The sequence below is a fragment of the Furipterus horrens genome, unplaced genomic scaffold, assembly GCF_987537825.1.
Source record: "Furipterus horrens unplaced genomic scaffold, mFurHor1.1.pri manual_scaffold_9, whole genome shotgun sequence".
Lineage (NCBI taxonomy): Eukaryota > Metazoa > Chordata > Mammalia > Chiroptera > Furipteridae > Furipterus > Furipterus horrens.
In genome coordinates, this window is record NW_028327179.1 from 43,583,338 (window position 1) to 43,599,479 (window position 16,142).

Genomic DNA, 16,142 nt, shown 5'->3' on the forward strand with positions numbered 1-16,142 from the left:
CTCTCCAGTGAAGCTGAAGCTACAGAGCCTGGGCAGGGTGATATGGAGGGTCTGCTGTTGCCCATGCAGCAGACCCCCCCTCTCTTCGCAGCTGAAGGGTCCAAGGGAAAGACGGAGTCAATACAGCTTGGCTTCAGGTGCGCCGCAGGAGTTGCCGGTGTTGACTACAACGTCAAACCGCCTTAGGGACTCCGGCTCCGGATTTTCTGTCGGGGTTTACTCCCTTAGCCTTTCCCCTGAAGAGGTATGCCGCAAGGCAGCGGAGGTTTTTTGGAGTCAGAGTTTTCCTTCTCTGATGTGCCCTGACTGGAAGATCGAACCAGCGACACTTAGCTCGCAGGCCGACGCTCAATCCACTGAGCCAAACCAGCCAGGGGCAGGATCAGTATTACAAATAAATTGAGAAAAGAGTACATATAATACACTTGTTATATGGGAATGATTCATTCCATTAATGTAACATGTTCAAATAATCAAGGGCATATGTGGAAAATGAACAAAGAGGGGAAATGAATATCTTTTTAAATTTTATGAAATTATAGTTGTGATAGATTGTACAATTCCACACCCAGCCCTGATCCTGAGTTTCTTAATTTGGACTTCTGAGGACTCCATTGGGGTTAGGTACAGCTTCTGTAGTAAAGCAAATCGACAAGCTTTTTTTTTTTTTTTTTTTAAACTAGTATGTTTTCTGACTGATTTAAGCATTTATTTGAAATACTTGATGAATAACATCCATCAAAACAATGACATGGTGTGTCTAAGTGTAGCCTCTATGTTATTAGAAATGCTTGCCTTTCAAAGACATATTAGCTGTTTTTCTTTTGTTTTTGATTTAATCTTTAGTGTAATTTTTTCCACTGTCATTTATTTCTTTTACTGAAAAGCATTTTATGCAAAATATTTCACTAGAACACTGTTTTGGGAACAGGAACAACTAGAGAACTCAATGCTTTAAGTTGAGAATTGGAGACATGCTTTCCAATGTTAATTATGAAGGTGATCCCCAAGTGCATTCTGGAGCATCTGGATTTTTTCCCTGACCTGAATTCATGCAACAGTTCTTTAGGGTATGGCAGTTAAATTGAATTATCAATAGGATGGCCAACCTGTTTTATAAAAGTATTTCCATTTAGAAGTAGGTTCAACTATATAAGCAGTAACACTCCATTAATATATAGACAGCCTAAAAATATGACTGAAATGAAGAATTTAAGAAAATCAAACTGTTGCATTTTGAGAGAGAAAGAGAGATGTCACTAGTCTCTAACTTCTGTTAACCTAGAATCAGTCATTATTCTTGCAACTTAAGGTGATTAAAACTCAGCTGTGACCACCAAATGGCTCTTTATATAACTAGCTAAGATAAACATTGACAACTTAAGGGTTGCTCACATAAAACTTTACAAGTGAAACAGCAACATCCCCAATGTACATTTCGAGACAGGGATTGTTATAATGTGATTTCTGTGTGGCCAAGATGAAAGAAAGCAGAGAACAGATGTGAAATCTCTTTTGAGATTTGTGCTCTGCAATCATGTGGAAAAGATGAAACAGATGAAACAATTAGAAAACGTCAATTCAAACAATCGACATGAAGTAGGGAAAAGCTCTTAGCATAATAGTTGAAACCAGAACATGAAATCATGGACAAGTGATTTTCTCCATGTTTATCTTTAGAAAAAGCTAAAATGTGGAACTTAGACTGTTCATTTTAGATTTCTAAATTGGTAAAACTATGTGTTAAATAGCCACTTTACTAAATACTTGTTAACATCATTAAATTTATCCTCTATATTTTAAAATATCATTTAAATTTTATGACTTCCAGTAAACATTTAAATTACTATAATTTAAGAACCATCTCAATTAAATTTTTAAATGTCAGCATATTTTATAGAATGTTAGAAACTATTTTGATTTTCTTTAAAAATCCCAGGAGCTTAAAGGAACTAAAAGCATAATGACCTCCCTTATGAACACATTTTTATAACCACTTACCTTAAATAGAAAAGTTTTCTCTTATGCAATGACTAGATATATGGATAATATGTTTTAACCAGGTAAAACAGGTGGACTTAGATTTGACCTGAAAGATATTATTTCTATAATGAACCCTTAGTCATGTTCCTGCCATAGGACCTGGGAATGGTGCAAAGCACCTAAGTACTACTTTAAATGGAGTAACTGATGTCTGTGGTCATATTTTTCCCTCTGTTGCCTTCCAGAATACTTTACTGATCTCAGTTTTGCTTGTCACATTAATCAACTGAAAAACATGCTTTTACTCATTCACTCTTTTTTACTTTAGCTATTTTTTTGTGCAGTTCAATTAAATAGTATGCAGCCTAACAAATGCCTATTTTTCAATTCACCAGGTACGTGTATTCACATTTTCAGTTGGTCAACATAATTATGACAGAGGACCTATTCAGTGGATGGCCTGTGAAAATAAAGGTAACATCTTTTTTCTTGACCACATTTTATTAGAGAAAAAATAATTTGGTAGTTGTAAATTCTACATATTATTTAAAATAACCTAAAGTTGTAGCTAATTTTTATAGGAATCGAGGCAAGAATAAGATGGTGAGAAACACACAGCACAACAAACTTTATGTTACATTATATAAAACTCCAGACAGATCATATTGTAAATTCATAAAAGGATATATTTTATTGAATGATGCTTAATGAGTCTTATAAAATATAATCTTACATAAAAAGCAAGAATGAAAGAATACCTGAATTACATAAAACTTAGACAAAAGAAAGGGTGACATGTACATATCTGGTTAACTTATTGGTTTTATAAAAATGTATTTTATACATTCTAAATAATTCATATTTTGTGTAATAAACCCATGTTTTTTTTTTGTACTCCAAAAAATAGAAGATTTTATTTGTAAACAGTGATCACATAGCAGCAAAAATAACCTAAATTTATTCTGAAAATTATATCTAGGCAAATATTTAAATAAGTATAATTATTAGATACTATGGTCATGCATCTTTAATAATTTCTCTTAATGATACCAGGTATCCTACCATTTTGAAGGGAAATAATGTTTATTTTGTACAATGTAAAATAATATAGCAAAATTTCTAATAAACTTCATATTTGTTTTGAATATACATTAATCAAACATTTAAAAAATATGCCAGTGGTATTAATATTTTAGTGTTTGCACAATTAGGATGAAATATGCTTTTTCACAAAGTCATAAAAAATAGTGTGACCTTTTATTATATTTTCATAAATATGTGTATATATGTTTCAGGTTATTATTATGAAATTCCTTCCATTGGAGCAATAAGAATCAATACTCAGGTATGGTTTTTAAACACTTAATTGAATTATTTTTTAGTTGTAATATATTTTCTGCTTTATATATGTGCAATATGCAGAAAATAGGTAAAAATGAAAATATTTTATTATTTACACATAATGTTACATTTGTAACAAAATGATGAGTAATATGGCAATGTATTTGTTCTCATTTCAAAAATGTTCCCAGTGTTTTCCAACATCCTTATATATAAATATATTGTTCTTCTCAGATGTGAAAAACATCATACAAAATAAATAAAATCAAAATTACCTTATCTCATGTCATTTGAACTTTATTTTATTTTATTTTTTCCATTTTTTATTGTTTTTTTCAATTACAGTTGTCCCATCTTTCCCCCACTGCTCTCCCCTGCCCTGCCTACCTCCCCCCCTACAGTGAAGCCCCACCCCATTGTCCATGTCCATGGGTCATTTACATTAATTCCTGGACTAGACCCTTCCCCTTCTTTCCCCTCTTCCCCTACTCCCTCAGTAACTGTTAGTCTGTTCCTTGTTTCCAGGCCTCTGGTTCTACTTTGTTCATTTGTTTGAGCTTTATATTACTGTAAATAATTTAAATGAGATTTTTCATGCTGTAGGTACCACATAGAAAATTAAAAAATAATTATTCTTGAAAAATTATATAAGGTTCTAATCAGAATTTAGATACTTCCCCAAACAACCCCTGTAAATATATTTATTTATTTAAAATGAACTTATAACAAAGAGATGATCTTTCTACAGCCATTTATTGGAAAACAAGCCTCCTAAATAACTTTATAAATTGAAACAATTAAGTTAATTAATGTATGTACATTATTTTTAAGGGTTCATAAATTACTCTTTAAATCATTACTCAATCTCAAACATAACTGAGGGTCTTTAAAATAGACTAAGTCAAAATTTAACATAAATAACATGGAATTTGTGGAAATGAATACTGAATACATTGAATGTTGAAATAAAACAGTGATTGCATTGGAGTCTGATGTCTAGATTTGGCACAGCATCACATTTATTTTTTGATATGTTTAAATGTAGTTTTGAATTTCCGCCAAACATTTTGTGATATGAAAGAAAATACATGGCTGCTTTAGTATTTCAAATTTGTACAATTCCATCCAGTAAATCACAGAAACTAAAATAGTTTAGATTAACATAAAACAATTCACAAGGAACGTATTTCACTTATCATTGGCTCTACCACAGAAAGAGAATGTTTTATTATTACTAGGAAAACCTGGGGCAGATATATTGTATAAATAATATAATCCAGATAACGTTGCTTCAAAGTATATGGACATACCATTAAGGGAGTACCTGAAGTAGGAATTAAATGATTACACCCTTACTGCTTTAATAATTTTGATTCCATATTCATTTTTAACTCTAGATAATTTTTCCTCTGTGGAGATCACTTTTTTGACACAGCATTCCCAGTTTTCAACAATCCCCCTCCTTTTTTTTTAACAAATAGGAATATTTGGATGTTCTGGGAAGACCAATGGTTTTAGCAGGAGACAAAGCCAAGCAGGTCCAGTGGACAAATGTGTACCTGGATGCACTGGTAAGAGGTGGTTGTTCAACTAAAATGTGTAATAACAGCGCACGGCTGACTGCTTTGTTGGTGACATTTCTCTTTTCCTCTTCATTAAACCTTTTTAAAAAACCTTCTATCAAAACCTTTTTTTTTAACTATAATTTCCATAAGTTACATATAAAGCTATACTTTTGTGTGGTAGAGAACCACAAATATAAAGTGTTATTTTCTTGTCCAGGTGATCCATTGAGAATGTAAAATTTCTAACTGAGAATCTTGAATTTATGAGCATATCAATAACTTTTTGAATATTTATATAAAAATTTTGAAGGTCATGTGAATTAGTACCTATTATTACAGGTTTAGAACAAGAATTTTAAAGTATTTTTAAAGCAGATCTCAACTAGCAGAAGTTTGTAAAGCCTCCACAAATCAAGCCAGATCCACCAAAACTCAGAAGTACATGCACTTAGACAAAAGTCCTACCTTATCTTATCCTGACCAGTGTAGCTCAGTTGGTTGGGTGTCATCCTGCAAAGCAAAGGATCGCCAGTTTGATCCCTAGTGGAGTCACATGCCTGGTTTGCAGGTTCATATTAATGTTTCTCTCCTTCTCTTTCTCCTTCCGTTCCCCTCCCCCTAAATAAATAAATAAAATCTCTAAAAACTTTTTAACCTTATCCTGCCTTCATCACCAGTCTAATCACTTCTTCATATATAATCTCTTGCCATAGGGCAACCCCAGATATTGATGAAATAGGTCATTGATGTGATCAAATCTGGTGTGAAAGAATCAAAACATGTTAAGTTGTCCATTACACAATTAAAATTTCCGTACAGGTAGTCCATTTTATTTTACAGAGGTGGTTCTCAAATGTGGCTGATTTTGTCCTTCAAAGGTCACTTGCAAATATCTATAGGTATTTCCAGCACAATGACTGAGGTGGAGAGGGTTTGCTACTAGCATCTAATGGATAAAGGCCAGGGATGCTGCTAAACATCCTCAGAGGCACGAAAAAGCTTCTCATCCCCCACCACACACAAACAACAAAGAATCATTCAGTTCAAAATGTTAATAGGGCTAAAGTTGAGAAATCTTTTTATTTATTTATTTATTTATTTATTTATTTATTTATTTATTTATTGTTTTCCTATTACAACAGGGTGGGCCTTGACTGTGAGAAATCTTATTTTAATGTAATTTTTACTTTCCTTATATGAAAGTTATAGATAGTAATTATGCTTCAGAATTATTCATATGCTTAATCTTAATAAGATTCATTAATAATTTTACTAATATAATATATTAGAGAGAATCAAAATATTAAGGTCTGGATAGTGCATGCTGATTCAATAACCCTTTTTCCTACTTGAAAGTCAGTTATATGCTGATTCTACTTTTCTAATGCAATGATGAACTCAAAGGGCAAAATGCAACGACTTAAAATTACTTATCACTTGGTTCTTTTAAAATAAACATATACAGGAAGTTAGAAGAAAAAGAGGCACTATTAGCAGCAGCCTTGCATGCTAAGACAGATAAAGTGAAGCTTGCTTACCTCAGGCCCTAGTTAAAATTACTTTCCAGTGTTCACTCTTGACATCACATATTTATTTAAGGTCACATGGTCATCTAAAGGAATGGTCAAATTTTTCGTTTTCCCAAACCATCATAGTACAGAGTATGATAGGATGAGTCAACAATTATGTCCTGTTGTATTTCCTGTGACCAGAAGTTCATTAACTAACATGTGTGCATTGTTGGTAAGGTTCTTACTGATAGCACAAATGACAGTAGGAAGACATTTTTGTTCTAAATATGCTCTTCTATAAGCTGAAACTAAATTTTAAAAAAGAACACACAGAGTATTCTTTTTATTGACTTGAAAATGAAAAGCAACCAATCTTTATTACTAATTATTTGTTTGTAATCTCTAGACATAGCAGATTCAAAACATTTGCTGGTCAAAGTAACAGTTATATTAAGAAGGAAAATGTAAAAATATTCCTAGACAAAATATTATAAATATAATGAGCAAACAAAAAGAGCTCTGGAAATTCAGATTAGGATATTCAAGAAGGATATCTGAGAAGAGAGGCATCCCAGCCCAACTCCAGTTTGTCCAGCCCAGGGTTCCAGTGTCAGGAAGATAAGTTCCCACAACTTCTACTGCAAAACCTAGTAGGGTTTGAGTCAGTGGAAGAAACTGCTGGACCCTCAAGCAGTTCCTCTTAAAGAACCCACACATGGACTCATCTACTCAGACTCACTCCCTCAGAGCTCAGGCACCAGGGTAGCAGCTTGAAAGGCACCAATGGTATGCAGGGAGAAGCTGAAGTGTCTGGCATTACTGTGAGCAGAGGCCTTTGTCCCTTTTATAAATCCAACCCTCACAGAGCCAGCAAGCTGTTACCATATCTGAGACCCCATCAACCTGGCTGACTCTGTTTGACCTGCATTGGAGATCCCCAGAGACTCTGACACACCCAGATTATGGGCCCACCCAAGCTGCTTTTCCATATGGATGACTCATCTTGGCTCATGCTTTACAACTTCTTAAATCCTATCAAACAAGCAACAGATGGCCTCAATGAATCCCAGACCCCGCACTAGCAGCTGGCACCCTAGAAATACAACATTGCTTTGCCTGGGAATCTCCAAGCCCAGCAAGTAGCAGCCATCTCAGATTGCCTTATAGCTCAGGCAGGATGGGCCCAGGCAAACACTGGTGGAGGCTGACCTTAGTCTGCACCACTTAGGAAACCCAGGGCCAGCGTACCCAATGGACAGCTACAGATCATGTTAGAGCACCACCACCCTGCCCCTGCACAACTGATCCTCCACAGAGGTCTGAGGTTGGTGGCACAGCCCATCCTTGCAGCTAACTTGCTTGGGTAAATCAGCAATCAAGGCTCAACTATAAGAGGAGGGTGTACTCAGTCCACATGAAGGGTGCACCTTGAGTACCAAACTTGTGTGATAGGGGAGGCCATGCCACTGGATCCTATAGGACACCTGCTACAATTGGCCACACTACCATTACATGAGTCAAAGCAGCTCTACCTAGTATATAGAAACAAACACAGGGAGGCTGCCATAATGAGGAGACAAAGAAACATGGCCCAAATGAAAGAAAAAATGAGAACTGCAGAAAAAGAGCTAACTGAAATGGAGATAAGCAATCTATCATATGCAGAGTTCAAAACACTGGTTATAAGGATGCTCAAGGAACTTAGGGAGGACCTCAGCAGCATAAAAGAGGTCCAGTCAGAAACAAAGGATACACTAATTGAAATAAAGAACAATTTACATGGAAAGTACAGTAAAGTGGATAAAGCCAAGAATCAAATCAATGATATGGAATATAAGAAAGCCAAAAACAACCAATCAGAACAACAAGAAGAAAAAGAATTCCAAAAATGAGGACACTATATGCACCCTTTGAGACAATTTCAAAAGGTCTAGCATTCGCATCATAGGGTTTCCAGAAGGAGAAGAAACGAGCAAGAAATTGGAAATTTATTTGAAAAAATAATGTAATTAAACTCACCTAATATGGTGAAGTGAATAGACATGCAAGTCCAGAAAGCACAGAGAGTCCCAAATAAGATGGATGCAAAGAGGTCCACTCCAAGACACATCATAATTAAAATGCCAAAGGTTAAAGAAAAAGAGAGAATCTTAAAGTCAGCAAGAGAAAAGCAGTGAGTTACCTACAGGGGAGTTCCCATAAGACTGTTAGTTAGTTTCTCAAAAGAAACTTTGCAAGCTAGAAGGGCTTGGCAAGAAATATTCAAAATCATGAAAAGCAAAGGAACTATAACCAAGATTTCTCTACCCAGCAAAGCCATTATTTAGAATCAAAGGGCAGATAAAGAGTTTCCCAGAAAAGAAAAAACTAGAGGAGTTCATCATCATCAAACCATTATGATATGAAATGTTAAAGGGACTGATGTAAGAAAAAGATCGAAACTATGAACAATAAAATGACAAAAAATACAAATCTATCAACAATTGAATCTAAAAAACAAACAAGAAGAACAGAGAGAATTATGGATACAGAGAGCATTTTGATGATTGCCAGATGGGAGGGGTGTATGTGATAATGGCTGAAGGGATGAGGGGATTAAGAAGTACGAATAGGTAGTTACAGAATAGCTATGGGAATGTGAAGTAGAGTATAGGATATGAAGTAGCCAGGAACTTAAAGGCATGACCCACAGACGTGAACAATTGTGTGGGATTTGCCTGAAGGAGTGGGGGATTCTGGGTGGAAGGGGGCAAAGGGGAAAATCAGGACAACTGAAATAGCATAATCAATGCAATATGCTTTTTAAAGCTATGAATATGTATTATAACTTAATAGAAAGTTTGCCAAAAGGAGTCTCCAGTGAAATACCTTTGGGTACTAGTTTTATGAATGGTCTGTGATCTTGATTTTATTGAGGTGAAACATTTTCATTGTGAATATTCGTTTGCATATTTTATTAAGGATGTTTTCATTGTCAAATGTTTTGCTTAGGGTTACTTAGCTAATATCAGAGAAGGAAAACTCTGACTCCAAAAAACCTCCGCTGCCTTGCGGCATACCTCTTCAGGGGAAAGGCTAAGGGAGTAAACCCCGACAGAAAATCCGGAGCCGGAGTCCCTAAGGCGGTTTGACGTTGTAGTCAACACCGGCAACTCCTGCGGCGCACCTGAAGCCAAGCTGTATTGACTCCGTCTTTCCCTTGGACCCTTCAGCTGCGAAGAGAGGGGGGGTCTGCTGCATGGGCAACAGTAGACCCTCCATATCACCCTGCCCAGGCTCTGTAGCTTCAGCTTCACTGGAGAGGACACTCCAGCGTCATCACAAGATGTCGATTCAACACGGGAGGAGACAGATACGGTGTCACTCCCGAGTTGGACTGCACAGCCATCCTCAGCGGTGCAGATAGACTCTTAAGAAGCTACACCATCGTCTCTCGAGACGGACGGCTGCCGACGACGACTTAGCTAATGTGTGTATCATTACTTACCCAACTATATGTACTTGTTTTCCTAATATTATTTGTCCCCCCAAATTTGCTATCTTTTTCTGTTAAAGCCTCTATGATTGTCATTCTTCACTGGATTCAGTTTCCATTGTTTTGGCATTTCCCACATGCACAGTTCTAAATCAGAGCCTGAGACTTTTTCTCCATGACACTATGCTGTTTCTGGAATTAGAACACAGGTTGTGAGATTTGGATTTAGGATTATTATTCACAAGTAGATTCACTAATATTTTTCACTAACATCGTTGAGCAATTTTTAAATTATTTACAAAGTGACTTCGTTAAAAATGATGTTTGACATGAAATAGTGGTGATATATATTGAGTTGGCCAGAAGTCTGTTTAGTTTTTTCCATTAAATAAAGGATACGTTTTTCATTTTCATTTTCATTTATTGATTTAGATATTTTGAGTTGTTGGCTATCTCCTGCATGGTATAACATTGATTGTCCTCAATTAGTGTCTCAATTTGACCACTATCAACCTCAACCATTCTGCCCAACCTTGGAGTGTCAGCATCATACAGCGAGGAATCTCCAGCATGAAATTTCACAAACCACTTCTGACTCATTTGATCAGTCACAGCATCTTCTCCATACACTGCCTACACTGCACAAATCTTTTTTCATTTCAGTTGTATTTTTCCTATCTTGAAATAATAAGACATACTATGCTGAAATTGTTGCTTATCTTCTTCCATTTTCAATATTAAAATGGCTACACAAAAATTTGCCAATTGTGATTTTTTTTCTTAATGCATGTTGATATGAAAGCTGTCATTACACAACCTAACAAAATTGTTCTGGATGAAGTTAAAGACATCTAAGCACTATTGCAGCCAACTTATGGAAAAAAACAAATGAACTTTATGGCCACCTGTGTGTGTGTGTGTGTGTGTGTGTGTGTGTGTGTAATATATATGCTCCAGATGACAGTAATAAAGAAAATGCAACCTCTGACTTGAAAATTAGTTCATTTGGACTAATCCATGGATTTATTTAATATCTAACATTATCTACTTATTCATTTATTATTGTTATAGTAACTGCTTCATTACTGGTTTTTCATAATTGACACCTGAGGTTTTTCTTTTTTCTACATTATTTTGTTTTGTCAAAAACTACTCTTTATTTTGGAGGGTATTTAGGAGCAATATTGCTTCTTTATTTTTTCAGTTATATGTTATTGATTATGCAATTACAATTTTCCCAATTTTTCCCACTTTGTCCTCCTCCACCCAGCATGCCCCACTTTCTCAGGCAATCCCCACAGTGCTTACCAAAAATATTCCAGAAATGCAGTATCAATAACATATTTCTTCAACTCATAATGTTATTCTGGTACATATTTGTGATTTAGCATGAAGCCTTGTGCTTGGGCATGAAAAAAAACTAAGAATGAAGCTACAACAAAGGGAGGTAAAGAAATTATTTGTAGTACAGGACATTTTAGTATCACTCGGCTCATGGAGTCCTATGATGGTAGGTGAACTCTAACTGTAAACAAAAGGGTGGAGAGACACACTGCAATGTGTAGTGTTAGTTGATTTTTAAAATTTATAAGTTATTTGCAATGCTCTTGTAGAATTATATTTTAGGTGTTTCAATCTTCAATAACTGTTGAATAGATCTTAATTATTTCTATTACTAGTTTTTTACAGCTCTTTATAAAATGCAGTGTAAGATATCAAAGACCAGTGCAGCGTAATGGACTTTAAATTGTAATTTTAATTTGCCTTTTTTCTCTGAATCTGTTCTAGGAACTGGGACTTGTCATTACTGGAACTCTTCCGGTCTTCAATATAACCGGCCAAGTTGAAAATAAGACAAACTTAAAGGTTAAAAGTTAATTGATAAAATTAGTAATAATAAATGATAAACTATGACTTTGAAGCTCAGTGTGGATATTTCTGTAAGGAAGTACATACAGTATAACTGCCTGTGCATCATAAGTAAGAGGCAACAGCTGCTTATGTGATAACTACCTGGGAAAAAGGAAATACAGGTCAAGTTCTGAGTTTCCCCAAAGATAAGATTCAACTTCAGTCTGTTTAAGCGTGACCTGATGAAAACACAAGTTCAGACTCAGGGAGTTATTGTGTGATAAAAGGGCAGTACTATTGTGTGCACATTTTTAAATGCATCTATGACATTTGTGGATTTCAGAAACATAATCCAGACAAAATTATGGTAATATTTGTACTAAATGTTTGTAGGTATATGTAATGAGTAATTTCTCCTCCAACTCCTGTTCTAACAATTGTTTTTTTACTCATCATGTAATTGAAGAATCTGATTTAAATGAATAGTTTTCTTTCTTTATTTATTTCTACCTTTTAAGGTTCAGGAAAAATACTTGAGTTTTGTAAAAAGTTATTTATTTCTATAGCACTGGTGTATTGTCAATGCACTAAAATGCTACCCATCTAAAGTTCTAAAAGTTTTGAAAAATATGTATCTTTTACTTGTTAATTTCCATTTCTTATTTTTTAAATACTTTTGATTTAAAAGTAGAGTTGCATTCTTATTTTTTAGTTTGATCCAAAAATTGAAGAATTCCAGAGGATACTAAATTTTCATTTTGTAGTTTGGGTGACATTCTTGATTTGAGGAACATTTGTTTCCAGTTTATGATATAATGAAGCCTATTGCACATCAGCATCATTTGTTTAGTTATAAATTTCAGTTGGGCTCCTTATTTTAATAATGTAGCTATAGAAAACATTGGTTATTCCTCTTTGGAGGCCCAATACCATTTTAAAATATCTTCAGGTCATGATATCGTAACTCACCAAGAAGTAATTCTTTATCTCCTCATATGACTGCATAAGGGATTGATTTAATTTGAGATTTTGCTCAAACTGGGACTGGTTCACAGGAAAACAGCATAGTTATTGACATAACTTTCTCATTCTCTGTGCACCTACAGAAAGATTAAAGAGTCCTTATAATACTGATAAACTGGATTTTATCACTTTCTTGTAACATTTCAATGTATTTTATAATTTATATAATTCTATTTAAAACAGAAATTTCTGATTTTATATTTTAAAACTGTTTTCATTTTTATGTCCTGTGAATATTATGATAGCAGTTTTCAACTGACTTGCAACGAAATTTATGTTGCCCATTCTTTGGTATTTAGAGGAAATTAGCAGCAAGAAGAAATGGTGTTTTGAAGATTTCTGCTACTGCATTACAAATAAACTCATATACTTTTCAGAATAGTTACAAATACGCAGACACTGTCAACAGCAAAAATCTATAATTTTCTCATTCCATATTGCCCAGAATCTTTTAAGTTAGACATTTTTGTGTTTCTTAATGATAGTCCACCACAAAGTCAGTCTATACTCACATACATAGACACACTCACAGAGCTACAACTGCTGACTGTACAGTAGCAATAAAGCCAAGTATTAGGGGTAATGAGTACAAGAAGTATCCAATAAAATGTTTGATATATATTTTAATTTTTTAACCTCAACCATCAAGATTTTATTTTTTAAGCTAAAGTGATGAAATTGTGGGAAAATAGTCAAAGCTGAGCATTATTGTAAATCATTGTAAATCGATGCGTATATATATGTGTATATGGCATATTAAATTTGAGCTAGTATGTCAAGCAAAGGGATAGATAATATAATAATTATGTAGAAAATATGTAAATTTTTGGTAGAAAACACACTATCTTTTTGCTGTCTTTATAGAACCAGCTGATTCTTGGTGTGATGGGAGTTGATGTATCTTTGGAAGATATTAAAAGACTAACACCACGTTTCACAGTAAGATGCAATTTACTCTTTTGATATCTTTTCTATTTTAAAACTCTGTACTAATTTAACTTGCCCAGAAAGCATTAAGTAACTCTCACAATTATGTGTAGTTATATTATTAGCAAAGGAACTAAATGTTAAAAGGATCCTTAAAAATAAAGATACTTTGTTATCTATCCTTTTTCATGCTTTAAAATGTATATTTAAGATTTTTAAAAATCAGAAACTCTATCTAAATGGTTTTTTTGTTGTTGTTGTTGATGTTGTTTGTTTCTAGCTGTGCCCCAATGGCTATTATTTTGCAATTGATCCTAATGGTTATGTTTTATTACATCCAAATCTTCAGCCAAAGGTATGTATATAATTTGTTTACAGTAATTAGTGTCCTATAAAATTAATGGTTAATGTTATTAATAAGTTTGTCATTTGCAAATTCACTATATAGCACTAAATAGGAGGGAATATTATTATATCTATAATGTTAGTAGGTGACAAGACCACGGTTTATAATACATGGAAGTGCGTAAGCACTTTTCATTTTCTCTTACCAATTTAGCTATCCTATGGTTAGCTAACCAACATTCTTATCTTAAAGACAGCCATTATCACCACTTGTGCCTGAGTTCTACACATCCCACTTGGAACTTTGCTTAAGGCTGTAAGATAGTGAAGGAGACTGCCCACCCCTGTGTGAACTTGATAAATATAAGTAATGTTCCCCAGTGCATAGTCCACATTTTCTATTGCCCTTTTCTTCTTGTCATTATCTCTCCCTTTCATCTCCCAGAGTGTTTTTTTCCTACTTTTGAACAGACTTGTAAAAATGTGTAAACAATTCAATAATTAAAACTCCATGGGATGGGCTTCAGAAATGGGAGGCGCTTATTAATCAGCAAGTTATTGGGAAGTAATAAAATTCCATAGATGGACTATTTTATCTTAAGCTTTAGGTCTATATTTTTAAGATATAAAGTATTTTCTTAAATATCTCATCCAGCTTATTTCACTTTTCATTAGTGCTCACAGATAGGGTGAAATTTACTTACTTACTAGGAAAAATTGGTAAAACCTTGTAATTGTACTTTATAAGCATTTTCAAGTTGTTAACTTTGACAATGATACTGAAAATAATTTAAACCACGCTAAAGAGAAATATATGTAGACTTGCACATACTATTTTCTATTTCCTAGTCATAGATATTTAATGTTAGTGATATTTTAGGACATATGCAACTATGTGCACATACACATACACACATAAAGTTGAGTCATTTAAATATTGTTCAAGTCAATAATAAGAACCATTGTTATTGAATGCAAAAACATAATAAATGATTATAATAATGTCTTTTAATTTTTATCACTTTGGAACTTAATACCATATAGTTTGTCATGATCTAAATATTTGCAATTAAATGTAGCTGCTGATCACCCCACATCATTTTTTAAGTCATTTTATTATGTATGTTATAGACATTCTTCACATGATTATTAGTCTTATCATAGATCTTTATAAACATGTCATATTAAATTCATCTTAATAGAGTTATTTATGAGTGGCTAAACAGTCTATGATTTTGTATAGTTGAACATTTTCATCTTTGTAAGATTTTAAAAATTGTGACATACTTTTGGTTTTTATATATCAAGTCTATTTTAAATTATGTTACCATATCTGAAGTGATGTAAAAGCAATAACAAGTAAAGTGCTGAAGCACCCCTATTTTTATGATTGCAGGTCTTAATTCATTCCCCAAAAGGAACTAAATGAAATATATCATAGGCAAACTAATAAAAAAATAATAATGTGAATGACGTACATATAAAGTATACATAAAAATTCATCAATTAGACCTAATAATTTGAAAAATATTTTCTCTTTTCTCTATTCTTCTACTAATAACTAATACTTATGTAGACAATATTTTATTACTATTTGAATGACTAACATATATGTGGCTCATATTAGGACTTAATTTACAAAAATTCATAAAATTACAAAGAACATATAAATTCCATAAAAATCCTTATTATAGACCAGGTATGCCAGGTAGTTTGTTTTTCAGAATTATATTCATTTTTCTTACCTTTATATGAGATTATTAAAAGCAAGTATGCAACAGAACATTTAGAAAAATACTATTTTAGGAACCTCTACCAATAAATATTATTGAACAATCAGTGTATTTTTTCTGAGATTCATACTTGTGAATTCTCATCATTAACATGTTAAACATTATGATTTCTCTGTTTTTCAAGGGGAAAGTATGCTTGATTTTATTCATATCTTTACAAAGTTATAACCAATTCAAAAAATTAGCAACTCCACTGAAGGCATTCAAGACATAATACAAAACACTTACCAATCTGTTCTTATAGCTGTCACATTCATGGTAATTCTACATATGCCTATCAATACCTATTTGGTCTTTATTTCAAAATATCCTACAAAGGAAAATGTCA

General features: G+C 33.5%; 1 protein-coding gene across 4 annotated transcripts in view; it reads left to right on the forward strand.

Moving 5' to 3' along the window:
- Positions 1-16,142, forward strand: part of CACNA2D1 (calcium voltage-gated channel auxiliary subunit alpha2delta 1) — a 471,141-nt gene that overhangs the window by 388,333 nt on the left and 66,666 nt on the right. For all 4 annotated transcript variants that reach the window (XM_090287282.1, XM_090287283.1, XM_090287284.1 and 1 more), the window contains exons 13-18: positions 2,379-2,457; positions 3,279-3,328; positions 4,806-4,895; positions 11,664-11,741; positions 13,614-13,688; positions 13,957-14,031. In XM_090287282.1, coding sequence (XP_090143408.1) covers positions 2,379-2,457; positions 3,279-3,328; positions 4,806-4,895; positions 11,664-11,741; positions 13,614-13,688; positions 13,957-14,031 — 447 coding nt within the window. The remainder of the gene's footprint in view (positions 1-2,378; positions 2,458-3,278; positions 3,329-4,805; positions 4,896-11,663; positions 11,742-13,613; positions 13,689-13,956; positions 14,032-16,142) is intronic.